This window comes from Staurois parvus, unplaced genomic scaffold, assembly GCF_062004578.1.
Source record: "Staurois parvus isolate SC_StPar_1 unplaced genomic scaffold, SC_StPar_1.0 ptg002140l, whole genome shotgun sequence".
NCBI lineage: Eukaryota > Metazoa > Chordata > Amphibia > Anura > Ranidae > Staurois > Staurois parvus.
Genome location: NW_028319936.1, coordinates 6,049,677 through 6,077,422, shown reverse-complemented (window position 1 = coordinate 6,077,422; position 27,746 = coordinate 6,049,677). Strand labels below are relative to the sequence as shown.

Sequence of the window (27,746 nt, the reverse complement as noted above, 5' to 3'; positions counted from 1 at the left end):
AATTTATTTTGGATTTTTTTTAAATTAGTTACTCTTGTGATTTGGAAATTCAGATACATCCGTATCTCTTAATAACAAAAATGTCGTCAAAATTTAAACTCACAATGAAACGAAAAGCACATACCTACTCAGAAGCACTCAACACCAGTCTGTGCATCAACACTGTCTATAATTGTTTAGAACGGCTGAACACACAATTCATTTTTGTGCAGCTTAAAGGAACCATAAAACCTATAGTAACTGCCATATGTTCTCATTATATAGTGTTCAAGCACTGCTTTTCAGTACTACTCATAGTTTTTGTGTCATGGGCCTGAATTATACTGAATTAGGGACCTTTTGTGCTATCTACACTTTCAGAAGGATGTGAGCCCTAAAAAGGGTCAAGGTACAGAGTCTTAATACCACCAGATCTTTACCAGAAATATGATGGAGGTTATTGAAGGGTGATCCAAGGTTGTGCCAACCTGTGCAGGTGGCAGCAGAACCAGAGCGTGGTACAGAGTCAACAGGCAGACACAGAAACAGGCAAAAACAGGGCACAGCACACTATTGGCATAGTTATCACTTTTAAATGTAATTAAAGCAATAGAATAAAATGAATGCACAAGAAGGGAGTAAAAGAATACTTATCTGTGATTCAGAAGTCATTCCTATGTCCAGACCAGAAAACTTTCAGCTGTGACCATCTGAAAGGTGTCTAGGATGCTGGGATTGGCTCAGTGGGATCCACATTGTTAGATGGAAGGTTTGGCATGCAGCGGCTGAGAGGAGTGAAGTTCCTCTCACTCTCTGGGTCACCATGGGTTGCCAAGATGATGCGTTTTTTTGGGTTTTTTTGGGGGGTGGGTATTTTCTTAAACCTAAAAAGGCAGCTTGAGAAATCTCAGCAGGATTTGTATTGGATCTACACCTTATCATTCTAAATGTTAGCAGAATGTTAACCTGTTCTTTTGCACTCTGGATTTTTACCTTTGGAGCTACAACAACAGGGACAGTCCAAAGGTCAGGACAGGCAGCAAACAAGTGCATAAAAGATGATGCTGGTAGCCAGAGAAGCTGGAATGCAGGAGCTTACAAACTGGAGCCTTGGACTTGGAAGTTTGCCTGTTGTCAAGTAATCGGTGTTGGCCTGAGTTCAGCAAAATAGTGAAATTGAGTGAAAGGCTGGGCAGGGTCTGGTTGTGTTGCTGCTGTAATCTGAACACAATTACCTCTCAGTTATGTGGATCAGAGTAGGCTACAGTACAATGTAAGTGAGATTACATGGTAATAGAACTAGATAGAGTTGCAGATCAGCTTTGCTGCTGATCTGTGACATCATTATTTGCTGCTTCTCACAATTCTATAGGTTTTTGTGCTAATGGAATAGCATATATTTATTTGCTGAATTTTCAGTTCGCTATCATGCTGTAATTACCTTGCATATCCATTCATTTGCAAAGAAAATTGTTTTACTTTTTTTTTTAATTAACAAAATCATGTAATATGATGACTGGATCAGAACAGTTTCACTTCATTCACTAAGCTAAGTGAAATTTTACTTTACTAAATAAAGAGTGTATGCTCCTTAAAAGAGCAGTATGGGTTTTTTCTTCCCCAAATTATACTTATCTAGGTGGATGGTGCTTCGATCCCCCACTGGCTCTAAGTGTGAGAACTCAGCGATCACATGACCGCTGATCACTGATTGATCGCTGAGTTCTCACCGCCTCTCTGAGCAGAGAGCAATGACTGTCAGATGGCTGACAGGTTGAGCCGAGGCTGCTCCACTGGGGTTGGATCCCAACTTTAAAGTCGAGATCTTTCCCCAGCTTGGAAGAGATGAATGATATCAGTCGACAGCGGTCTTTACCCTGCTGTCAGCTGAAACAGGGTCACAGGAGTGAAGAACGAACTGCACTCCTGTGAGCTTTGGCTGTACTTTAAGCTAATAAACCCTTATGAGTTGGCTGACTTGTTTAAGCCAATGCCTGACAATTGTTAAAAGACAAACAGTAATTGCACTGTTTCACTGGAAGCTCCATCCAGTTGTAATATAATGGAAGAACAAGCTTCTAAAAATGTAAACCTCATATAAAAAGTTAATGCAGGGAATCACTGCAAAAATAACTAAAAAACGCCCTATACATTCCATTAATGCAAACACTGACAGACTCGGTGAAAAAGAAAAAGATGGTGTATCTAATGATGAACTGCTGCACATGCTTGCATCCCTTGGCAACAGATTACCTATTTGGTATTGATCATATAGGTGGAAAAAAGCATCTGTGAACCTTCTGGAATTCTCTGGATTTCTGCTGGAATGGTTACTAAAATGTGGACTGATCTTTATTAAAATTACAATAATAAATACAGACATTCTACCAACATACAAAAACTTTTCTATTGACATACTTTAAACAATTGGTTGTTATACTAAAGGAGTTGAGAATCTTCACACAATAAATTGTAGGAATATTCACTTTAAAGTGTTAGTTCACTTTTACCAAAAACTGCCTTTGTAGGTAATCAAAAATCAATTAAAAAACAAACTGTGCAGCTTTTGCTAAACTTGGATAATGACTTTGCTATAGAAGCCCTGTCAGTAGTGATAGCGCACCACTGGACGACTTTGTTCTAAGGTAAGTATTTCATAATGTGCTAGTATGCAATGCTTAACCACTTGCCCTCTAGAGGATTTACCCCCCTTCCTGACCAGGCCATTTTTTGCGATACGGCACTGCATTCATTTAACTGATAATTGCACAGTCATGCAATGCTGCACCATAATGAAATTTATGTCATTTTTCCCACAACTGGAGCTTTCCTTTGGTGGTATTTGATCGCCTCTGTGTTTTTTACTTTTTGTATTTTTTTTAGCTTTTGCTATAGAAGTTGTCCAGTAAAAAAAAATGTAAAAATCAAATTTTGTTATAAATTTAGACCAAAATGTATTCTGCTATATGTGTTTGCTAAAAAAAATCCCACTACATGTAAATTAATTGGTTTTACTTGAAAGATATAGCGTCTACAAATGGTGGTATATATACCGGAATTTTTTTTATACTAGTAATGGCGGCGATCAGCGACTTATAATGGGACTGCAGGACTGCGGCGGGCATTCTGACACTGGGGGTACTTGGTTTGGGCCCCTTTTGCAGCAATTACTGCCTCAATGTGGCATGGCATGAAAGCTATCAGCCTGTGGCACTGCTGAGGTGTTATGGAAGACCAGGATGCTTCAATAGCGGCCTTCAGCTCTTCTGCATTGTTCGGTCTTATGTCTCTCATCTTTCTCTTGTCAATGCCCCATAGATTCTCTATGGGGTTCAGGTCAGGCGAGTTTGCTGGCCAATCAAGCACAATAACCCCACGGTCATTGGCCTTTTCCTGACAATCCTCTCCAGACTGCGGTCATCCCTGCTGCTTGTGCACATTTTTCTTCCACACTTTTCCCTTCCACATAACTTTCTCTTAATGTGCTTTGATACAGAACTTTGGGAACATCCAACTTCTTTTGCAATTACCTTTTGAGGCTTTCCCTCCTTATGGAGGGTGTCAATGATGGTTTTCTGCACAACTGTCAGGTCAGCAGTCTTTCCCATGATTGTGATTCCTACTGAACCAGACTGAGAGACCATTTAAAGGCTCAAGAACCCTTTGCAAGTGTTATGGCTTAATTAGCTGATTAGAGTGGGACACTTTGAGCCTAGAATATTGCACCTTTTCACAATATTCTAATTTTCTGGGATTGTGGATTTGGGGTTTTCATGAGCTGTAAGCCATAATCATCACAATTATGACAAATCATGGCTTGAACTATCTTGCTTTGCATGTAATGAGTCTATCTCATATATTAGTTTCACCTTTTAAGTTGCATTACTGAAATAAATGAACTTTTGCACGATATTCTAATTTTTTGAGTTTCACCTGCATGTATGTACTGTACATATATATATATATGTGATTTTGCACAGCCCTGCCGCCCTGTAGCAGTAGTTCTGCTGTGGGGCGGTCATTGCCATTGCCTTGCAAGGGATTTTTTATTTTAAAGAACGCAGTTTTCTACCAATTTATTGGTAAGGCAAAATAGTGAAGCCACAGTGGGAATACATTGCATTTTAATGTATGCCTTTGCTGTACTTTTCTCCTTCCTTAATCACCACAACATCTTGAAAGACTGTGCAGAAGTAGTTTACAGAACTATTTACTATTAATTACAATATATAATATTTAATTGCTGCATGTCAAAAGCCTATGATGTATTTTTCCTTTCTGACAGAACAAGGAAGTTCAATATGTGGATGTTGGAGGTGCATACGTGGGACCAACTCAGAATCGATTATTACGAATGGCTAAAGAACTGGGTGTGCAGACATATAAGGTGTATTTAAATGGCCACCTTATACAACGTGCAAAGGTAAGATTGCTATATCTGAAATATTTTAGCCATTAAAGTGATACTAAACATACAATGTTTAATTGCCATCATACCTTCTATTTATAAATAAAGATAATGAGGTTGCATGATGTTTCCCAGGTCTTTTCTGTCCCCATGGGAAAGGAAGGAGTTTCAAGTACTCTGCTGATGTTTAAATCTGCATTTGCACAGCGCTGATTGGTGCTGTGCATGTCACATGACATTAAAATAAAAGCTTCCAGACTATAAAATTAAAATAAATAATTTATATCAACAAAGTGTTTTAATGCTTCATTTCCTTTGAAACTATATTTCAAAGGAAATGTTTATTATTTTTTTGCCATAACATGGTGTAGATGGAGTTTAAGTTGACTGACAACAGCTTTCACTTTGCAATGTGGAGGAAGTTCTGCCAATCACTAGTTGTGTCACACCCCTAAAGCCTGTGTCTATGGTGTGTATTTGCTGGGACTAATAGGAAGGTAAAACCTCCCTCAATCACCATCTTATATTCCGCCCCCATAGTGTTTAGCAATATGGGGAAATGGAGGGAAGGGGAGTGTCATGTACCACTGTGTATACACCCACATGTGTGACAGTTGCATGGGATGCCCAGATAAGAAAGAGAAGGAAATGAAAAGCTTACAAGGGACCTGAAACTGGAGCATGCTCAGTAGATTTCAACAGCTGGTTTACTCAATCTCAGGCTGCAGTAGGGACACAGAAAAGGAGAGAGGGATAATGAACAGCAGGATCAATCATAATTTTTGCAGTCTACACAAAATAAATGCCCTTGTGTATGAATGAGTATGAACACAATGTAATATAATATAATATTTATTGACAGTTTTTGATGATTAGAGTTTAATGATACTTTAGGTGTAAAATACATGAATAAATATACAAAGAATCCCCCTGCACTCCACAGAACCTCGTAACCAAAAGTTAGCTGCTATCACCTATTCTTTATACCTTAAGATATGTGCAAACAAATTATATATATTATGATGAAGCGCTCAACTTATATAAAGTGAAAAATACCTCCTTCCAAAATTATTATAAAATAATCAAAATATACAGAAACTAAATTATCATCAATCTATATAAGATAACTAGTGCAAAATCCCCACACACAAATTATAGGCCCCCTAGTGGTAAATTGTGATAATCAACTAATAACACTTTAACTGTGCAAAGTGATAAATATATCCAATTATATAAAAAAACAATTCAAAATCAATTCAGAAAAATTTGTGATGCCACACTGTGCAAAATAATAAAAGTGTTCAATACACGGTGGTTATAACTTCACTCCATGCTGCAATTGTGCTCTTCGTGATACTCTGATGTGACTCCCCAGAATTTAGCCAAAATGCCCCCTCACCTTCCACATTCGACCCTTGCGGGTCACAAAGCTTTATATATGTAATATATCTCTGCCAGGTTTTTCATCCTCCACTGCCTCCACCGACTTAATTAAGATCCTCCTCCAAGCAATGAATTCCTCTCAAATCACTTCCCTCACAATATGGACTCAAACACAGGGCGTATATGCAAGAAAAAGACAGACCTCCATAGTGCAACACTATGCATCTTCTCTCTGTTGGAGGATATGTGAGTGCGATTTTGCTTTCTATCTTTAAGTGCATTAAAACAGTGTTGCACTATGGAGGTCTGTCTTTTTCTTGCATATACGCCCTGTGTTTGAGTCCATATTGTGAGGGAAGTGATTTGAGAGGAATTCATTGCTTGGAGGAGGATCTTAATTAAGTCGGTGGAGGCAGTGGAGTATGAAAAACCTGGCAGAGATATATTACATATATAAAGCTTTGTGACCCGCAAGGGTCGAATGTGGAAGGTGAGGGGGCATTTTGGCTAAATTCTGGGGAGTCACATCAGAGTATCACGAAGAGCACAATTGCAGCATGGAGTGAAGTTATAACCACCGTGTATTGAACACTTTTATTATTTTGCACAGTGTGGCATCACAAATTTTTCTGAATTGATTTTGAATTGTTTTTTTATATAATTGGATATATTTATCACTTTGCACAGTTAAAGTGTTATTAGTTGATTATCACAATTTACCACTAGGGGGCCTATAATTTGTGTGTGGGGATTTTGCACTAGTTATCTTATATAGATTGATGATAATTTAGTTTCTGTATATTTTGATTATTTTATAATAATTTTGGAAGGAGGTATTTTTCACTTTATATAAGTTGAGCGCTTCATCATAATATATATAATTTGTAAAATACATGGCCCACAGTTTGGATATTTGTTATTTAATGAGACAAAACAATTCCAAGAAACCTTATAGCTTACAGCGAACACTGTAATGTACCTACTTTTACCTCTGTTGTCTAGGAATTCTCTACTGCTCTTCTGATTTGCTGTACGACTAAGGGTTATACTTCCCCGACTTTGATGTAAAACTTCACCCTTCTCTGATTTGACAGTGGTTCAGTGCCTGGACAAGATTTAGCTCTAAAAAGTTGATATGTTTACTTTAAGTTTGATTTATAAATTTTTTGGTCACTATTTTCATTTTTCAGGGTAAATCATACAAATTTAATGGAGCTTTCCCACCTGCATACAACCCTTTGGTATATTTGGATTATAACAATTTTATGAGAACTATGGATCAGTGGGGAAGTCAGGTAAAATGTTTATATTTCTTCTTATTTTTTGCATATGTTTGAGTACTATACAGTAATATAGCTAATTGTAATAGTATTTTTTTACATAAAGTGATACTAAAGTCTTGTTTTTTTTTTTAAATAACATATTGTCATATTTACCTGCTCTGTGCAGTGGTTTTGCACAGAGCAGCCCGGATCCTCCTCTTCTTGGGTCCCTCCTTCCTGTTAGGTGCCCCCATAGCAAGCAACTGTGTCCATTCACACACAGAGGATGGCCCCACCCCATCTATTTCCTGATTGGCTCACTAGCTGTGGCTCCCATTGCTGTCTCAGCCAATCAGGAGTTAGAACCGAGGCTCTCATGAAAATTACTGGATTGGGATGGGGCTCAAGCAAATGTTAGAGTGGGCTGCTACACACAGAAGGTTTTTTTACCTTCATGCTTAGAATGCACAAAGGTAAAAAACCTTAAGCCTTTATAATCATTTTAATAGGAGAAAAAAATAATTAAACTTAAAGTGGTTGTAAAGGCTCAAGGTTTTTTTACTTTTGTGCATTCTGTGCATGAAGGTAAAAAAAACCTTCTGTGTGCAGCAGCTCCCCCAGCCCTCTCAATACTTACCTGAGCGTCATCGCGATCCAGCGATGTGAATGACAGCTTCGGCTGTCCCGGGTCTCTGCCTCCTCATTGGCTGAGACAGCAAGCGGGAGCCATTGGCTCCCGCTGCTGCCAATCACAGCCAGTCAGCCAATGAGGAGAGAGGGGGGACGGGGCCAAGCTGTGACTCTGTGTGTGAATGGACACACTGAGCAGCGGGTGCCCCCATAGCAAGCTGCTTGCTGTGGGGGCACCTGACAGGAGGAGCCAGGAGAGCTTGCGGAGGACTCCAGAAGAGGAGGATCCAGGCTGTTCTGTGCAAAACCACTGCACAGAGCAGGTAAGTATAAATATGTTTGTTATTTTACAAAAACAAAAAAAAAATGAACCTTTAGAATCACTTTATCCACTTGCCCTCCAGAGGATTTATCCTTCCTCCTGACCAGGCAATTTTTTGCATTACGGCACTGTAGTATATTGTGTGTTTTTATATATATATACATATCTATATCTATATCTATATATATATATATATATATATATAGATATAGATATAGATATATAGATAGATAGATAGATAGATAGATAAATTGATTGACAGATATTGAAGATATTGAAACACATTCTTGGACAGGCCAGTGACAAGACCACTTTGCACATCAAAATAACTCTTTGCTCATGAGAGCTACCTAGGTGCATATTATAGATTGGACATATGCTGGATGGTGTTGTATCTCCACGTTTAATATGAAGTATCTTAAATGGGACTCTGAGGGCTGTTGTTTGTTGTAATATTTACAAATAATATAGATTGGATTTTTGTAATCTTGCAAATATCTTTATCAGAATAAATGCATCTCTCTGGAATAGAACCGTTGGAATAGTTGCTGCTGGAAAATACATTTATAAATACACTCGTCATCTGTCATCCACCAATAAATAAAGGACAACAGGCGCTGCATTACTTTAACTGACCTGACAATTGCACGGTCATGCAACAAATTCAATTTATGTCCTTTTTTCCCACAAATAGAGCTTTCTTTTGGTAGTATTTGATCGCCTCTGCATTTTTAATTTTTTTGCGCTATAAACAAAAAAAGACCAACAATTTAAAAAAAAAACCAAAACAATATTTTTGACTTTTTGCTATAAAACATGTCCAGTAAAAAAATTAAAAACATCTAATTTCTTCATAAATGTAGGCCAAAATGTATTCTGCTACGTCTTTGCTAAAAAAAATTCCCAATACATGTAAATTAATTGGTTTACGTGAAAGTTATAGGGTCTACAAATGAAAGTATATATACTGGAATTATTTTTTTTATACTAGTAATGGCGGCAGTTAGCGACTTTTAGAGGGATTGCAGCAGGAATTCTGACACTGGGGGGGACTGTCTAACTGCCACTGACATCCTAATGACACTAATAGTGATCAGTGCTAATTCAAAGCACTGACACTATACAAATGACACTTGGGAGGGAGGGGTTTAACATTTGGAGCAATTAAAGGGTTAACTGTATGCTGTGTGCTGTTTTACGAAGTGTGCTGTATGTGTTTTACTTGGGAAACATACTGCTGTGTATTTCTCTGCTGTCCTCAGAAATACACAGCAGCATGTTACTTTTGGCAGGAGAGAGACCTGTGTTGTTTATACATAGGTCTCTCCCCTGTCAGTGATTCTTGGCGATTGCCGGGTGCCGGCGGAGAATCTCCGGCCGTGACCTGGTGATCGACATCTGTAGCTGCTAATGGCCCGCGCCCCCTATGTGGAATTGCAAAATCACATATATCAATTTTGCGCAGCCCTGACGCCCTGTAGCAGTAGTACTGCTATAGGGCGGTAGGGAAGCGGTTAAAGTGGTATTGCACCCAAAATGTATTTTTTGCAGCTTACCAATTAGGGCTTGTTTACACAACCAGCCAGGAAGTGGTACATTGAAATGCAGCTGCTCAGTTCTGTACACATGCTTATGCCGAACATGATCCCTGACCCATGAAGGTCTATGGGGTGGCATTTACAGGGTTATATCAATCAATGAGGAGGTGACATTCCCACCAACCATAAGCATATATGCAGCCTTATGGAAGTTGGCTTTTATCCGTAGGGCCACATATATGCGTATCTTTCTTTGTGCTGGGAGCACACCACACAGCACAGAGACCGGACTCTCACCAAGAGTTCCAGGTCTTATACTAACGATCAGGACCTGGGACTCATGGTTCGGGTCACCTGATCGCTGTGATAGCCTCTGATTGGCTATCCCATTGATTAGTCACTGTGCAGTCTACCCATATGTTTACTCCTCTTATCTTTCTGTCCTTGCAGGAGAGAAAAATGTAAACAAACAAAAGCGAAAAAAAAAGTAAAGAAAAAGCTAGATCTAGGTTAGTGTTAGGGTCAAGGTAAGAGTCAAAGGTCAGGGTAAGTATATTTTGGGTAGGATTTAAATTTTACATTTCCAGCAGCAGGTGGAGCATTAGGGTCCTTTTTAAAGGCTCAATAAATCAAGCTGGAATACACAGTGGGATGAATCAGAGCAATAACTCCCACCCCTTTCTCCCCCTGTTTAGATAGGGATTTTTGACATTTCGTTTTTTAAAATTCTGTAAATGAGCCACTGGTGCACCATGCAATAAATGTTTATTTGTAAAATAAATATTTTTGTTTTTTTTCTCTTGTCTTAAATAGATGGTAAGTTTTTTCAGCTCTAGCTCAACAATCTTATTTTATGTATATAAAAGCAAACAACATTCCTTGGGATAGCATGGGCCAAGAAAGGTTTTCTTTATTGGGAGATCTGGGGTCTATTAGACCCCATCTCTCCCCTTTGTCCTTGAAAGCAGTTGATGAAACGGAGATCAGTTTGATCGGCTGCTTTACAAACTGGTAACGACTTGTATACAACAAACAGAAACTGAAAGCGACTAAATCGCTAAGTGTCTTCTCTGATCTGCCCCTTCTTCCACAGACCCCAGTCCATCTGTTGATAGAACAGAACCTTGGAGGCAAGCTGCACATGCTCAGTTTGGTGTGTGTTGCTAGATAGTTTTGTCTTTTCTTGGGACAATTCATGTGATCAGCACAGGATCAATCAGTGCTGTCCAGACAGAGGGTCAGGGGTCCTGCAGCCTCTTAGGGAACAATGTAAACTCCTCCTACAAGCTTTAACCATTGCTCTGCTGGACATTGATAGAAGTCACAAGACTGCTATATACTGCTGATAAGAAAAGGTATTTAGCAGTGTATATTTACTAAAATAATTGCATTTCTATGTTCTGTGTACTGTGGGAGACCAGATATAGTGAATGCAGGGTCCTTGGTTTAGTAACACTTTAATGTTGCCAATGAATTATATAGTGTTCTTTATAGGTATGTATTGCATTTCAAATAATTGTTGAACACTTACTGCTTTTTATAGATTCCTGCTGATTCTCCATGGAAAGCACCACATGCCAAAGAGTGGGATAACATGTCAATGAGAGAATTTATAGAAAAAGTGTGCTGGACAAGGTACATTGTTACAAATTATTTATTTAGGTTGAAAAAGACAAGTGTGCTAGTAACTCCACTTTTGTTGCAATAAAAGCATTCCTCTCTGGGGGATCTATATACATTGCAGGGATTTTAGCACACTTTGTAGATCCTTACCATTTGTTATTCTGAAGAAATGGCTGTTTGTCCGTGTCCATGTACAGACTGAATCTGTATAGGAGTGATTTTATAACTATCAATCAGCTGCTACTCCTGCAGGGATCTATAGAGAAAAGTGGCAATGTCTGCACCCCTTTAGAAGTGATTTCCCTTTGGGAGTATGCCCAAATATGTATATATAAAGCCCACAATAAAGACCAATTGTGGGCATTTGTATGTCTTGTGCACACTTATATCCACCATCTTTGGGTGTATTTGCGGAGCTGGAGTCTTACTTTGGAAAGTTCTGTGATTGTGACAGAATGGGCCTAATCCTATTATCTGGTACACCCATATCTCTTTTCCTTGTTTGTAACTGCTGATTGAAGGGTCTTCTGGGATTCATATGATCATGGCTCCTTGGTTGCCTCATGGAAAATCAGATGCCATCGTCTAAACTATGTGTGAAGCAGTCTTTTGTTCTGCGAAATGCGTAGAAGAAAATTTCTAAGACATTACATACAAGCTGTACATACACCCATTGTACTGAATATGGGAATCTTTTTGAATATTTGGTAAACAAGCTTGATGGTTTTTTTAGTCACAATATGTAATAGCTTTTATACACTGAGTTATATTCATGTTCAAATGTCCTATTTCAATTGTGTTTTTAATGGTGTTTCATAAAGCTATACATCTTTTACAATTTGTGTATGGAGTTTTGTCGATATGATGCCCGATAAAGCCCCAGTAGTGTCTTTTTTATTAGGGCCCTTTTTTCAGTGTCTTTTCATTAAGGGGTTTGGCACCAGTAAAATTCATTATAAAGGGTGGAGACCATTGTATATATATGAGTCTCTCTCTCCCTTTTTCTCTGTAATAATGGTTATGGATTACCCTACTTTTCTCGCCACCATCTCACTGCCATCCATAAAAAGCACAAAAAATAACCAATCCTATACAGCTTCACTTGGTAAAGCATACTCCTCTTGTGGATATTTAGGAAAGCATATAGTTCTTCTTGTGTATAACTCTATATATTTATTTATTCAGTCAAGGCAGGAAGTTTGCAGAGCTCTTTGTAAATTTGGTTGTGACAGCCGAGACTCAACAAGTTTCCACACTTTGGTTTCTATGGTATGTAAACATCTGTGGAGGAACAGCAAGAATTTTTTCAACAGACAATGGAGGACAGGTAGGTATTAAAAGCTCACTACAAATTCAAGATAATATTGATATCCATAGTCCCAGTTTGTAATAAAAAAATAAAACTGAATTGTCTATAATTATAAAACAGAGATTCTAGCACAATTTTTAGGATCTGAAGGCATGGACATTCTTTAGAAGGTGTAGAAGAGGTTAAAGCCCTCTCCCAACTCATTTCTGTCCCAAATTCAGAATAATTATTTTCTATTATCATTTAAACTGTAAATTTGGTGCAGCCATCAGCATTTAATATAATTTGTGGCTTCAGTTTCTTTCTCGTTTGTCTTACAGCACAAATATTAACATTGTCCTCCTCCTGTTTAGAATGTGATGGTATGAGCCATCATCTGAGCACCAGAGGCGTTCCACAGATTTCAGTCATTAGCCCTGACCAACAGCTTGAAGCACAACTAAAGTTGTCTACAAACATTAGATAACAAGCTCCCATTCCAGCTATTTTTCCTTTAACCAGGCAGAATCTATAGAGAAGAGCATGCAGATAAGCATTCTCCACGTACAAAAATAAAAAAAAAAGAGAAAAGTTTGTCTTATTGATTCATTACTTACTGATACCTCTCAATTTCCCTAAATGACAAATCATAACTGGAACATTACTTTTGTAGCCAGAAAAATAACTCAGCGCACAACTTAAGATGACATAATCCAGGGAAACATTGATGTTTGATATTTTTTAATTGCAAAATAATGAGGTTGATTTACTAAAGCTGGAGTGTGCAAAATCTGGTGCAGCTCTGCATAGAAACCAATCAGCTTCCAGCTTAATTGAACAAGTTAGAAGCTGATTAGCTACCATGCACACCTGCACCAGATTCTTCACTCTCCATTTCTAGTAAATCAACCCCAATAACCATTAGGCCCCTTTCACATGGGCGTTCCGTATGTCCATTTTTCATCTGTCCGTTTATGGATGAAAAACGGACACCCATGTATTTCTATGACAAATAATAATGGAAGTGAGCGCTCTTAAAATAAGCAGCTGAACACACAAGGAAACCAGATAAAACCTCATCAAATATATAAAAATGGTGCAGAGCTATGAATAATACAAAATTAATCCAATTAAAATGTCCTAAATGCTAAATAAAACATGAAAGTGTGACAGTCTATGTAGTGTGAATAACATAGAATCTTCAATCCAGTGTTGGGGCTCCCAGTGGTAAAGTAAGAATTGCACACTCACCAGAAGTATAATGAAATATCGCGGTGTATATATCAACAAGGGTCCCCTTCACAGGTCTGGGTCTGGGCTGGAACATGAGATGATTCCCCCTTCAAGAATAAGGATATGAGCCCTCAAGGAATGTGAATGGATCCAGCAAGCCAGGGGTCCCTTTAAGGGATAGATGGGTATGGATGCCTGTTTACAGGTGCTTCCCTCACTGAATGGATGGACTAAAGGCTGGATCGCGACAAGGCTCTATAAATGATAAAGTCTGTACAGTCGTCTGGAATGAAGTCCTCCACCGCCACGGAGTGACCAGGTTTGAGGCCAATGTTACAAAAGAAAAAATGTATTATCTGCCATCCTGCTTCCTTATCAGAGACACTTGTCTCTTCAAAACGGATGAAAAATGGATGAAAAATGGATGTAAACTAATGAAAAACGGAAGTAAACTGATGAAAAACAGATTGAAAAATGCATTAAAAATAGCAGTAAACTGATGAACAAAACGGATGAAAATGGAGGAAACATGGATGTAAACTGATGAAAAACTGAAATGAACTGATGAAAAACTGATGTGAACTGATGAATAACTGATGTGAATGGGTGAAAAACTGATGTAATCGGACAAAATGGATGTAAATGGATGAAAAACAGATGTGAATGGAAAAAGCAAACAGATCTAAACGGACAAAAAAAGGATGTAAATAGATGAAAAACAGATGTAAACTAATGTAAACGGATGTAAACTGATGAAAAACTGATGTGAGCGGATGAAAAATGCATGTAAACAGATGTAAACGGATGTAAACTGATGAAAAACTGATGTGAGCGGATGAAAAACTGATGTGAACGGATGAAAAACTGATGTAAATGGATGAAAAACGGATGAAAAACGGATGAAAAATGGATGAAAAACGGATGTAAACTGATGAAAAACGGATGTAAACTGATGAAAAACAGATTGAAAAATGGATGAAAAACGTCTGTAAACGGATGAAAAATAGATGAAAAATAGATGTAAACTGATGAAAAACTGAAGTGAACTGATGAAAAACTGATGTGAATGAATGAAAAAACTGTTGAAAAATGGATGTAAAATGAATTAAAAAACGGATGTAAACTGATGAAAAACAGATGAAAAATGGATGTAAACTGATGAAAAACTGATGTGAACTGATTCGTTTTTCTTGGAAAAAACGTGACTGAAATGATGAAAAAAACGGAACTCCAGTGTGAAAGGGGCCTAAAGTTTAGTGACAAAGCCAAGTCTAAAATGGCCTATTTCTAAAAGATTCTAAAAAAATATTTAGCTTGACTCAAAATCTTTGCATATTTCACCAATCCATCATGAAAACCTTCAAACTCGCTTTGGAAAAAGCTTTTTTCTTTAACTTAAAAAAAAATATGCATTTAGGTTTCTTTTAAATCCATCAATAGAAAAAACTCATGTTTTATTCAAAGTTCTGCCTAATTATTAGAACCCTGTGGGATTAGCTTCCACAGATGTCTACGCCTTCAATAGCCGATATCATGAGATTTTGATGAAAGGTACATCTGTGTGAAAATAAATAAGTTAGATAGACAGGGGTATACAAGTACATTTTGATTCCTTTGACTAATAGCAATGACATTTTGAATTCTTCCGACTAATAGCAACCTGTCTGTCAGGTTATATTTCTGTATAACATACAAAAATAAATTAAAGCCCTAATGTAGTTTTGCCATAAACTATAGAAATGAATCCATGCTGGATCATAGATCAGTAGTAATTATCTTACCATATATAATGCTGTCTTCTCTGTACAGCAATCTAACACACTCCCTACCTTGTCACCACTGCTGCTCTGCAATCATTGGGCATATAGACCACTATTCTGAGACCACTGTCTTCACACAGAGCACAGCAGTCCACAGCTGCACACTCCTGTCAGTCGTATGGGTTTTCTTCTGGGATCGGGGAAAAAATAAACAGTAAGAAAATAGGCATACCTAGAACCTTCATGGCCCCCATGCAAAAAAACATGAAGGGCCCCTCTGAATCCCCCTTTTCATCGGTAATGAGGCCCTTGAAACTGATCCCGGGCCCTTGACACTCTCTTACAATTGGTCCTGGGTCCCTTTCCATTGGTCCCCGGACCTTTCCCTCTGAGCTTTGGGCCCTTCCCACTAATCCTGGGGCCCTTTACTTCCATCATGGGAGTATTATGGTCCCGCAGTGAGACCCTTTCACATGTTCCTGTCGTCTTGGGGCTCCCTCATGGTGGCGGAACTCCAGCAAGTGAGACCTCTGTGACCCTGGTAGTTCCACCACTGAGACATTTTGTACCTTGCTTTTTGATCCAGCCTGGCTTAATTTCTATATTTTATGGGAAAAATACAATTGGGCTTTTGGTGTTTTACTCTCAAAAGTGACATTTACACATCTTTTTTACTTAGGAGAGAAAGTTTGTTGGAGGCTCTGGACAGATAAGCGAGAGGATAATGGCTCTCCTTCAGGATCGAGTGAAATTGGAGAGACCAGTGATTAGGCTTGATCAGTCGGGGGAAAATGTAATCGTGGAAACCTTAAACCATGAAATCTATCAGGTAAAGTTTAGATACATATACTTGAATATTAGATAAATCATTAGAGCAGGAAAAAAATGACATACTATGCAGATCAGCAGTTTAAAGCCCTACTCCAGTGACAAAAAAAAATTACTCTTGCAGTGGGGCTCGCACACTGCAAGGATTAAGGCTGGGTTCACACTGATGTGGTGCGGAGTCCGCAGCGTTTTCTGTGCAAATTTCGCACCACATCACAGAATTGCACCCCGTTCATGCGAACCGATGCGGGTGTGTATGTTAAGAACACCCCGAAATCAGTCCGCAAAACGCGATGCGATGTACAGATTTGGATCGCATAGGTGTGAATACCCATGCGATCCGATTCTAGTGCGGACCCAAAAAAGAGTTCTGCTCCTTTTTGGTGCGGGTGCAGTATGATTTGAGCCATACATAATGTATGGCTCCAATCGCACCACACACAAATTGCATGTGATTTGCACAGGAATGTGGTGCGGTTCCTGTGCGAATCACATGTGATGTACTGCACCGCATGAGTGTGAACTTTGCCTAAATGCTCATTAACAATTCGCCCTCCAGAGGATTTACCCCCCTTCCTGACCAGGCCATTTTTTGCGATACGGTGCTGCGTTACTTTAACTGACAATTGCACGGTCATGCAATGCTACACCCAAAGGAGATTTATGTAATTTTTTTCTCCTCAAATAAAGCTTTCTTTCGGTGGTATTTGATCGCCTCTGAATTTTTTATTTTTTGCGCTATAAACAAAAAAAGATCGACAATTTTGAGAAAAGAACAATATTTTTGATTTTTTGCTATTAAACTTGTCCAGTAAAAATGTTTAAAAAATCTAATTTCATCATAAATTTAGGCCAAAATGTATTCTGCTACATATTTACTCAAAAGTCATAGCGTTTATAAATGGAAGTATATATACTTTTTTTTTTACTAGAAATGGCGGCGATCAGCAACTTATCGCGGGACTGCGGCAGGCATTCTGACACTGGGGGGGAACTGACTTGGTGTCACTGATATCCCCTCATTGACACCAATACAGTGATCAGTGCTAATAAAAAGCACTGACACTGTACTAATCGTACTGGGCAGGAAGGGGTTAACATGTGGGGTGATCAAAGGGTTAACTGTGTGCTGTGTGTTTTACACTGTAAGCACACTGCTTTGTATGGCTCTGCTATGCAGAGCCATACAAAGCAGTGTACAAGAGCTGACAGGGGACAGATCTTTGTTGTTTATACACAGGCCTCTCCCCCGTCGGAGATACTTGGCAATCACCGGATGCCGGTGAATAAATCACTCTACCCGGAGCTGCAAAATCACATATATATGTGATTTTGCACATCCCTGTCGCCCTGGGTGGTGTGGAAGCGGTTAAGTCTAGAGGTGGAAAAATAAGGTGTAATATTTACCTTGTTCATTGCCCAGGCAGGCTCCCTCCATCTGTGTATCCAAGCCCCTCGAAGTCTCCTCTCTAAGGTACTCCTGGCCATGGTCATGAGCTTAGCTCTTTACAATGCATGGCTAATAGCCCTGCATTGTTCATGATGCAGAAGGGCTGCCCATAATCCAGAGAATCAGAGAGAAGTGGAGAGTGCAGGAGCAAGGGGGTACTACAAGGTTGTTGTTTTTTTAATGCCAGAGATGGGCTTCAAAGCTGAAATCCAGCCTTTCCTTGAGTCTTGCAGAATTGTACAGGCTTCTCTCCTGTACTGAGAATGCTTACTCTTACGCTTAACTGCACACTAGAAGCAGACTTTGCCTAATTTCCTGGTTGAAGGATGTCCAGTATCTTCTAGATCTTTCCACTCCAACCTGACTGTGTCTGGCCTGCCCCTTTCATTTATTGGGTTTTAGTTATTTTAATCATGGAGGCTCAGCATCACATTTGGGTATTACTTAGGTCAGTCTGCATACAAATGCAGCCTGTCTAGAAACACCCACTCTTCCAAATTAACATCCATGCTTCAATGCATTTTGATATTTACATAACTACTCCCAAGCGGTAGTTCACTGCTTGCATCAGGGCTGAGAGCTCTTTAAAGGCATAGGTAGGGCGCAAAGATGTTTTCAGGAGACTTTGTATAGCAAAAAAGGGGGGAACGTGAAAAGAGATTCACAGAAAAGTGATTACATTATGGACAGAATGCGATACTAGAAGTAGTTCCAAAAATTATGCTTTATTTCACAATACCCATGTGGACAATTAAGGTAAATACCTTGATTCACCATCACCTCAGTATGAGATAATACAAAAAACAGACCTAAAATCACATAAAAGCAACGTCAGGACCGGTCTTAGTAATGGTGTGCTGCAGATATAGTGACAATGGTCTAATACATTTGCAGCACTGACACATTGGTTACACCACCATGCATGAGGTGTATCACAAAATTGTACCATATAGGCAGAGCATACATTGCAATAATGGCTAATAACAAGTACCAAGTGATAATGATAAAGTTGCCCATAAACCTGACCAGGTAATGTGGGTAAAAAGTATACATATAGGGATGTGGTTAGCCTCTGTGATAACCAGATAAAGTAATGGCAAAAGTTAATGGCAAGAGTAGGTGGTGAAAAATAAAGCTACAATGAACATGTCCATATTGCTTGAGTATGTAATCAGCAGTGTAATCAGCAGCAGCCACCATCGGGACAGTTATCCAGCGGGCTCTGCTCCCACCTTGTGCTTGTACAGCCATGCACCGCTCGTGGCCAGCGTGTATGGCTGACTTCCTTGATGGTCAGCGTGTATGGCGCCAATGCGTGCGGCCGGAAGTGACGTATCTGACGTATGATGTCAACACGTTTTGCCGACCAAGTCCTGACGAAGCCGAGTGAGATACACCCATTGGCGAAATGCGCTGACATCATACGTCAGATGCGTCACTTCCAGCCGCACAAATTGGCCATCCCTTATATTTACCTGAGCCACATCTCGATCCAGCAATGTGCATGAGAGTTGCAGTTCTTCTGGGTCTCTACATCCTCACTGGCTCACAAGGCAGTGGGAGCCATTGGCTCCCACTGCTGTTAATCACAGACCGTGACCCAGTCACCCTCTGGCTCTATCCTACACTCTCTAACTCACATCTTCAATCTCTTCCTCTTTTCCGGCATCTTCCCCAACTCTCTAAAACATGCACTACTCACCCCCATGATTAAAAAGCCCACATTAAACCCGGGCAATCTTAACAACCTATGATCCATCTCCTTACCCCCCTTTTCCTCCAAACTCCTTGAACGCTTGGTCTACAACCAACTGAGCGACCATCTTAATAAGAATAACCATCTTGACCTCCTTCAGTCTGGATTTTGCGCTCAACAGTCCATGGAAACTGCTCTCTTTTAACTCACAAATGATCTACTAACAGCTAAAACTAATGGACACTATTCTGTTCTACTCCTGGACCTCTCTCCTGCCTTTGACACAGTGGGCCACTCTCTCCTCCTCAAAAAACTATACTCCTTTGGTCTTCGTGTGTCAGGGATCTCCTCGATCCCCGCCGCGATGGTCCCGGCGCAGGCGCAGTGCACCGCCCTGTGCAGGGACACGGGCACTAGGTCCGGGCCGGCCGCGGCGTTCGAGTTTGCGCATGCGCAGTAGAAGCCGCGGCCGCCCGCTGGGCACCAATGGCAGCGCAGGGCGGGATATTTAAATGGCCCTGAGCTGTCATTCAGTGCCTTCTGGTCTTCCCTGCATCCTGTATCCTGTGAGCCTGTACCCTGTAAGTTTTTGACCCGGATTGTACCTGACCTTGCTGTTTTCTCCTATTCTGACCCTTGCTTTGCCTGACCTCTCTCCTGAATGCCCCTTATTGGATTTGACCTGCTGTTGCTGACCTGGCGTGTGACCCGACCATTCTATGCCCGCTGCCTTGTACCTTGCCGTCCTCTCTGTTACCGACCCGGCCCGTCTGACCTTGCTCATCCATCCATCCATCCCTTGCAGTGGGGTCTTCTGACCTCCTCATATCAGACTCTTCCCCGTGGGAGCCCTTGGCGCATACCACTACCACTGACAGACGCACTCAGTAGCCACGACCTGGTCTCGGGGGGCTCCAAGTCCATCCCCACCATCAGGGGCCCTGGTGAACAAGCACCCTGGGACTTAGATTCCGTGCGCTGGGGATGCCTATTCAGTGGAGTGCTAGTGGTACCGCCAGGCGGTCCCTTACAGTACCAGAAGGCCATGACTGAGTCTAGAGGAGGGCCCTCGCCGCTTGAGGAGATCTGCAGGCACCTGTCTAATTTGACACAGGCCGTATCGGCCCTGCAGGATAGATGTCAGCAGATTGAAACCCAATTCCAGACCTGCACTATATCCGTTCCTGCCCCACAGGCCGTGATTCCCGCACCCCCAGCCGTAGCAGCCCCTGTGCCGGTTTCTGGGGCGTCCGCACCACTCCTGGCGGCCGAACCCCGTGTACCCTTACCGGAACGTTTTCACGGGGACCGCACACACTTCAGGTCATTCCGTGAGTCCTGTCTTCTCTACTTTGAGTTACAACCCTGGACCTTCGTGACTGAATCCGTGAAGGTGGGGTTCGTCATCTCCCTCCTGCAGGGTGAACCCCAAGACTGGGCCCACCGATTACGTGGAAAAAATGACCCTTACCTTAGTTCGGTTGACAATTTTTTTGACGCAATGGCCATCCTATATGATGACCCACAGCGGGCAGCTTCTGCTGAAGCTACTTTGTACACGCTCCGGCAAGGCCGCCGAGCGGCAGAGGAGTACGCGTCTGAGTTTAGGCGCTGGATGGGGGACACACGCTGGAACGAGTTCGCACTCCTGCATCAGTTCCGTATAGGCCTATCAGAAGGCCTGAAAGATGAGCTCGCCCGGGTGGAGGTGCCTGAGACTTTGGAGGACTTAATAGCACTGACCATTAAAATTGACCGTAGACTGCGGGTACGCAGGTTTGAGAGGTCCGGCCAGGGTCATGGAAATCCCTGGGGGTCATTTCAAGGTCCCAGTCAAGCACCTAGGCCAAACATCCAGAACCGGCCACCCGGAGATATCCCTGAACCCATGCAACTCGGCCTGGCACGGCCTAAACTATCTCCAGAGGAACATCAGCGCAGACGATCCCAGAACCTGTGCCTCTACTGTGGTGAAGCTGGTCATATGGTACGATCCTGCCCGCAGAAACTGAGTAAGTGCACCTCTTCTTCCTTATCCATTGGCAATGTTGGTCCATCCCAATACTTAGTGGTGCCCCTTTCCTTTCAGCTTCCAGAAAGGACCGTGGAAGTATCGGCCATAGTTGATTCGGGGGCATGCAGCTGCTTCTTGGACATTAATTTTGCTCACCAGCAGGGTATTCCTCTCCAATTTAAACAGAAGAGGTTCAATATTTATTTGGCCGATGGTTCCCGAATAAAATCGGGGGTAGTGAACCAGGAAACCCCCTCCATCGCCACTGTCATTGCCGGCCAGCACCAGGAACTCCTCCGCCTGGATGCTATAGCTTCACCCCTCTTCCCAGTCATTCTGGGGCTCCCATGGTTACAGGCCCATAACCCCCAGATTGACTGGGAGACCGGAGTAATCTCGTTCCCTTCCCCATACTGTTGGGTATACTGCCGCACTTCGGGCCCGGGGGTCCCCCAAATTCTCCTGTGCTCTGAGGGGGAAGCTGAATTAAAACAAGTAATCCCTGCAGCCTACCATGAGTTTCTAGATGTGTTCAGCAAACGGGGAGCCGATATTCTACCCCCCCACCGCCTTTATGACTGTCCCGTTGACCTGTTACCCGGTTCAGAAATTCCTTTTGGGCGAATCTTCCCCCTTTCAGAGCTCGAATTGGGGGCCCTAAAGGAATATATCGAGGACAGCCTCCAGAAGGGGTTCATCCGCCCCTCCACTTCACCGGCGGGGGCGGGAATTTTCTTTGTTGAAAAGAAAGACAAAACCTTAAGGCCGTGTATCGATTACAGGGAATTGAACAGGGTCACGATAAAGAACCGTTACCCACTGCCGTTAGTACCGGAGTTGTTCCAAAGTTTAAAAACAGCAGTGGTTTTTACAAAGCTGGATTTGAGGGGGGCGTACAACTTGATTCGCATAAGGGAGGGGGACGAGTGGAAGACGGCCTTCCGCACCCGCTTCGGCCATTTTGAATATTTGGTCATGCCGTTCGGGTTGTGTAATGCTCCGGCCACGTTTCAACACTTTGTGAATGATATTTTTAGGGACTTTCTGGATGTCTTTGTTATCGTTTATTTAGACGACATTCTGATTTTCTCCCCTTCTTTGGGGGAACACAGAATACATGTAGCAAGGGTATTGGGGCGATTGCGGCAGCATGGGTTGTACGCCAAGGCAGAGAAATGTTGTTTTGAACAATCCAGCGTTGCCTTCTTGGGCCTGATTATCTCCACCGCGGGGGTCGCGATGGATCCCCAGAAAGTCGCTGCAATACTGGATTGGCCTGAACCCACGGACAGGAAAGGCGTCCAACGATTTATCGGTTTTGCAAATTTTTACCGGAAGTTCATCAAGAACTTCTCGGGTCTGGTCTCCCCCATTACTCAGCTAACCAAGCTGGGAACCCGGTTCAGATGGACACCAGAGGCACAGGAAGCTTTTGAAGCCTTGAAGAAGCTGTTCACCTCGGCGCCCATTTTGGGTCACCCAGACGCCGCCCTGCCCTATATCTTGGAAGTGGATGCATCGGAGAATGCGGTAGGTTCCATCCTCTCCCAGCGGAAAGGCACCAAGGAACTGCTCCATCCTGTAGCATTCTTCTCACGGAAGCTTACCCCAGCGGAGAAGAATTATGATATCGGTGATCGAGAGCTACTGGCGATCAAAACGGCGTTAGAGGAATGGAGGTACCTGCTGGAAGGTGCGGTGCACCCCATCTTAATATTTACTGACCACAAAAACTTGGAATATCTGAGAACCGCCAAGCGTCTACGCCCGCAACAGGCAAGATGGGCACTATTCTTTTCAAGATTCAACTTCCACATTACGTACCGGCCTGGATCAAAGAACACTAAGCCAGATGCGTTATCACGTATGTACGAGGACGCCAAGGAGATCCCAGTACCCGACACCATCCTGTCCTCGGGTAACTTCTTGGCCCTTCAGTCGGACCTTCGTTCCAAGCTAATGGAGGCATCCACAACCATCTCTACCCCAGGCGGAGGGCCGCTCCAGAACAAGGGGGGACTCCTATGGAGGGAAGATCGAATTGTGGTGCTGGAGGAAGCCCGAACCCTGGTCTTGGGGCATTGCCATGACCACCCGATGGCGGGGCACTTTGGCCCAGAAAAGACCCTGGAACTTCTCCGACGCTCCTTCTGGTGGCCGAACATGGCTAAATATTGTAAGGGCTATGTAAGGTCCTGTATCACCTGCCAGAAGAACAAGCCAGCAAGAAACAAAGTTTGGGGTCTGCTGCGACCCTTACCGATTCCTGAACGGCCTTGGCAAAAAATCTCGTTAGACTTTATAGTCGAGCTTCCGCCATCACTAGACCACACGGCAATCCTGGTGGTCGTGGACCGCTTGTCCAAGATGGCCCACTTCATCCCGTTGAAGAAAACCCCCTCGGCGGCAGAGACTGCGCGAGCCTTCATTCGTGAGGTAGTAAGGCTGCATGGGGTTCCCGAAGACATTGTCTCGGACCGGGGGGTCCAGTTCACGTCAAGATTTTGGAGAGCACTGTGCAAAGCCCTGGACATCAAATTGTCCCTCTCCTCTGCGTTCCACCCTCAAACTAATGGTCAAACCGAAAGGACCAATCAGACCCTAGAGCAATACTTAAGATGCTACACTTCGTTTACTCAAGATGACTGGATGCCACTTCTACCCCTAGCGGAATTTGCGTACAACAACACCCGCCACTCAGCGACGGGACAGTCCCCGTTCTTTGCCAACTATGGCTTTCACCCAGTCTTCCTACCGGATTTGGTCTCGGAATGCCCAGTACCAGCAACGCAAGATGTGGTAACGTTTTTCTCCGCGAACAATAAGAAGCTTCAAGAGGCCATCAGTCGGGCCCAGGAAGACTACAGGAAGGCAATCAACAGGAAACGGAGGGGAGATCTGGTGTTGCGGCCTGGGGAGAAGGTTTGGCTAGCAACGTCCAATTTAAAGATGCTTTGCCCGTCGAAGAAATTGGGACCCAAATTTATAGGCCCCTTCTGCATTAAACGGATGGTTAACGAAGTGGCCTACGAACTCGTCCTTCCTGACACGCTCAAGATCCACCCAGTCTTCCATGTGTCCCTGCTGAAGCCAGTAGACCCAGATGCCTTCCCTGACCGGGAATCTAGACCCCCGGAAGCCATAACGGTCGAGGGAGAAGAAGAATTTGAGGTAGAAACAATCCTGAAGTGTCGAAGGAGGGGAGGCCAGACCCAATTCCTTATCAAATGGAAGGGCTATGGCCCTGAGGACAATTCTTGGGAGCCAGCCCATAATGTCCATGCACCCAGACTTGTCCGGAGGTTTTTTCACGATCACCCATGGTGGAGAGATCGGGTGGGCATCCGGAGGTTGCCCGTAGGGGGGGGGGGGCAATGTCAGGGATCTCCTCGATCCCCGCCGCGATGGTCCCGGCGCAGGCGCAGTGCACCGCCCTGTGCAGGGACACGGCACTAGGTCCGGGCCGGCCGCGGTGTTCGAGTTCGCGCATGCGCAGTAGAAGCTGCGGCCGCCCGCTGGGCACCAATGGCAGCGCAGGGCAGGATATTTAAATGGCCCTGAGCTGTCATTCAGTGCCTTCTGGTCTTCCCTGCATCCTGTATCCTGTGAGCCTGTACCCTGTAAGTTTTTGACCCGGATTGTACCTGACCTTGCTGTTTTCTCCTATTCTGACCCTTGCTTTGCCTGACCTCTCTCCTGAATGCCCCTTATTGGATTTGACCTGCTGTTGCTGACCTGGCGTGTGACCCGACCATTCTATGCCCGCTGCCTTGTACCTTGCCGTCCTCTCTGTTACCGACCCGGCCCATCTGACCTTGCTCATCCATCCATCCATCCCTTGCAGTGGGGTCTACTGACCTCCTCATATCAGACTCTTCCCCGTGGGAGCCCTTGGCGCATACCACTACCACTGACAGACGCACCCAGTAGCCACGACCTGGTCTCGGGGGGCTCCAAGTCCATCCCCACCATCAGGGGCCCTGGTGAACAAGCACCCTGGGACTTAGATTCCGTGCGCTGGGGACGCCTATTCAGTGGAGTGCTAGTGGTACCGCCAGGCGGTCCCTTACAGTGTGACTGTACTTTTTGCTGGTTTTCATCCTACCTATTCCACCGCACCTTCAGTGTCACTTACAATTCTACTTTCTCTTCTCCTCTTCCTTTCTCCGTTGGGGTTCCCCAAGGTTCGGTTTTTGGACTCCTATTCTCGATCTACACCTCCTCTTGGGTCAGTTGATAGCATGCCATGGCTTTCAATACTCTACCACTCAGCTCACTCCATCAATCTCTACACGCATTACTAATCTACTAATAGATATATCAGACTGGATGTCATACCACTTCCTGAAAATCACCCTATCCAAAACTGAGCTCATAATATTTCCTCCCCTATTTGCCCCTTCCCCCAACTTCTCTGTCAAAATCCACAGCTCAACCATCAACCTGTCCCTGAATGCCAAGGTTCTAGGAGTAATCATGGACTATGAACTATCCTTTTGGTCCCACATCCAATCACTGTCCAGAGCTTGCCGCCACAACCTCTGTAACAACATACGCCCCTTCCTAACCAATGACACCACAAAGCTTCTTACTCAGTCCCTGGTTATCTGCCACCTTGACTACTGCAACTCCCTCCTCACTGGCTTACCTTTGCATAGGCTATCCCCCCTCCAGTCCATCCTGAATGCTGCTGCAGGGCTCATCCACCTCACCAACTATTCAGCATCTGCCACCCCTCTCTGCTAATCCCTGCACTTACTTCCACTAACCCAGTGAATTAAATTCAAGATACTTACAACAACTTATAAAGCCATCCACAACTGAGCTCCCAGTTACATCACTAACCTTATCTCAAAATACCAACCAAATTGTTCTCTTCGTTCCTCCTAAGACCTCCTGCTCTCTAGCCCACTTGTTACCTCCTCCCATGCTCTCCTCCAGGACTTCTCCAGAGCTGCTCCCATCCTCTGGAACTCCCTTGCTCAATGCGTTTGATTATCTCCTACTCTGTCCACTTTTAGACGATCCCTAAAAACTCATCTCTTCAGAGAGGCCTATCCTGCCCCCACCTAGCAAATGTACATTTATTTTCTCCTTCAGCCTACCCCCCACAGTTATTACTAGAGATGAGCGAATCGAACTAGGCGAACCGGAATTCGAGTCGAATTTCAGGAAATATTCGATTCGTGTCGAAACCGAAATTTTGCCTACTTCGGGTGCGCGAATCGAACATTTCCCGATCAGCCGGCAAAAGTGTCCCTGCAGTGAGCTCCGCTATTTCTGACAGTTCTCTGACAGAAGGAACACATGTTTAGCGGTTGAAACATTGTATCTATTAGTTTACATTTAGGATACAGATGTTTCAACCACTGTACATGTGAAGAAGTTGTGAGAGAACTGTCAGAAATAGAGGAACTCTGCACATACACTTTTTGCCGGCTTGGATTTATTCTTCTTTTCATCCTACTTCTTCTTCTTCTTCATCCTCAGAAGAAGAGGATGAGGATGAGGATGAAGAAGAAGAAGAAGAAGAAGAAGAAGAAGAAGAAGAAGAAGAAGTAGGATGAAAAGAAGAATAATTCCAAGCCGGCAAAAAGTGTATGTGCAGAGTTCCTCTATTTCTGACAGTTCTCTCACAGCTTCTTCACATGTACAGCGGTTGAAACATCTGTATCCTAAATGGAAACTAATAGATACAATTTGTATCTATTAGTTTCCATTTAGGATACAGATATTTCAACCGCTGTACATGTGAAGAAGCTGTGAGAGAACTGTCAGAAATAGAGGAACTCTGCACATACACTTTTTGCCGGCATGGAATTATTCTTCTTTTCATTATACTTCTTCTTCTTCTTCTTCTTCTTCTTCTTCTTCTTCTTCTTCCTCATCCTCATCTTCTGAGGATGAGGATGAAGAAAAAGAAGAAGAAGAAGTAGGATGAAAAGAAGAATAATTCCAAGCCGGCAAAAAGTGTATGTGCAGAGTTCCTCTATTCTGCAGATACACTTAGAGGAGCTCTGCAGATACACTTAGAGGAGCTCTGCACATACACTTTTTGCCGGCTTGGAATTAATCTTATTTTCATCCTACTTCTTCTTCTTCTTCTTCTTCTTCATCCTCATCCTCATCCTCAGAAGAAGAAGAGGATGAGGATGAGGATGAAGAAGAAGAAGAAGAAGTAGGATGAAAATAAGAATAATTCCAAACCGGAAAAAAGTGTATGTGCAGAGCTCCTCTAAGTGTATCTGCAGAGCTCCTCTAAGTGTATCTGCAGAATAGAGGAACTCTGCACATACACTTTTTGCCGGAAACCGCTGTATGGAGTGAATGTC

The 27,746-nt window shown here is 42.8% G+C and overlaps 1 protein-coding gene across 2 annotated transcripts in view; it reads left to right on the top strand.

The window, feature by feature from the left end:
• LOC149432482 (amine oxidase [flavin-containing] B-like) overlaps positions 1-27,746 on the top strand; it is a 110,221-nt gene that overhangs the window by 14,512 nt on the left and 67,963 nt on the right. Inside the window, exons 3-7 of one of the 2 annotated variants that reach the window (XM_089665158.1) lie at positions 4,265-4,402; positions 6,961-7,065; positions 11,066-11,157; positions 12,331-12,472; positions 16,106-16,255. In XM_089665158.1, coding sequence (XP_089521284.1) covers positions 4,265-4,402; positions 6,961-7,065; positions 11,066-11,157; positions 12,331-12,472; positions 16,106-16,255 — 627 coding nt within the window. The remainder of the gene's footprint in view (positions 1-4,264; positions 4,403-6,960; positions 7,066-11,065; positions 11,158-12,330; positions 12,473-16,105; positions 16,256-27,746) is intronic. The other variant, XM_089665159.1, reaches the window with a different exon arrangement.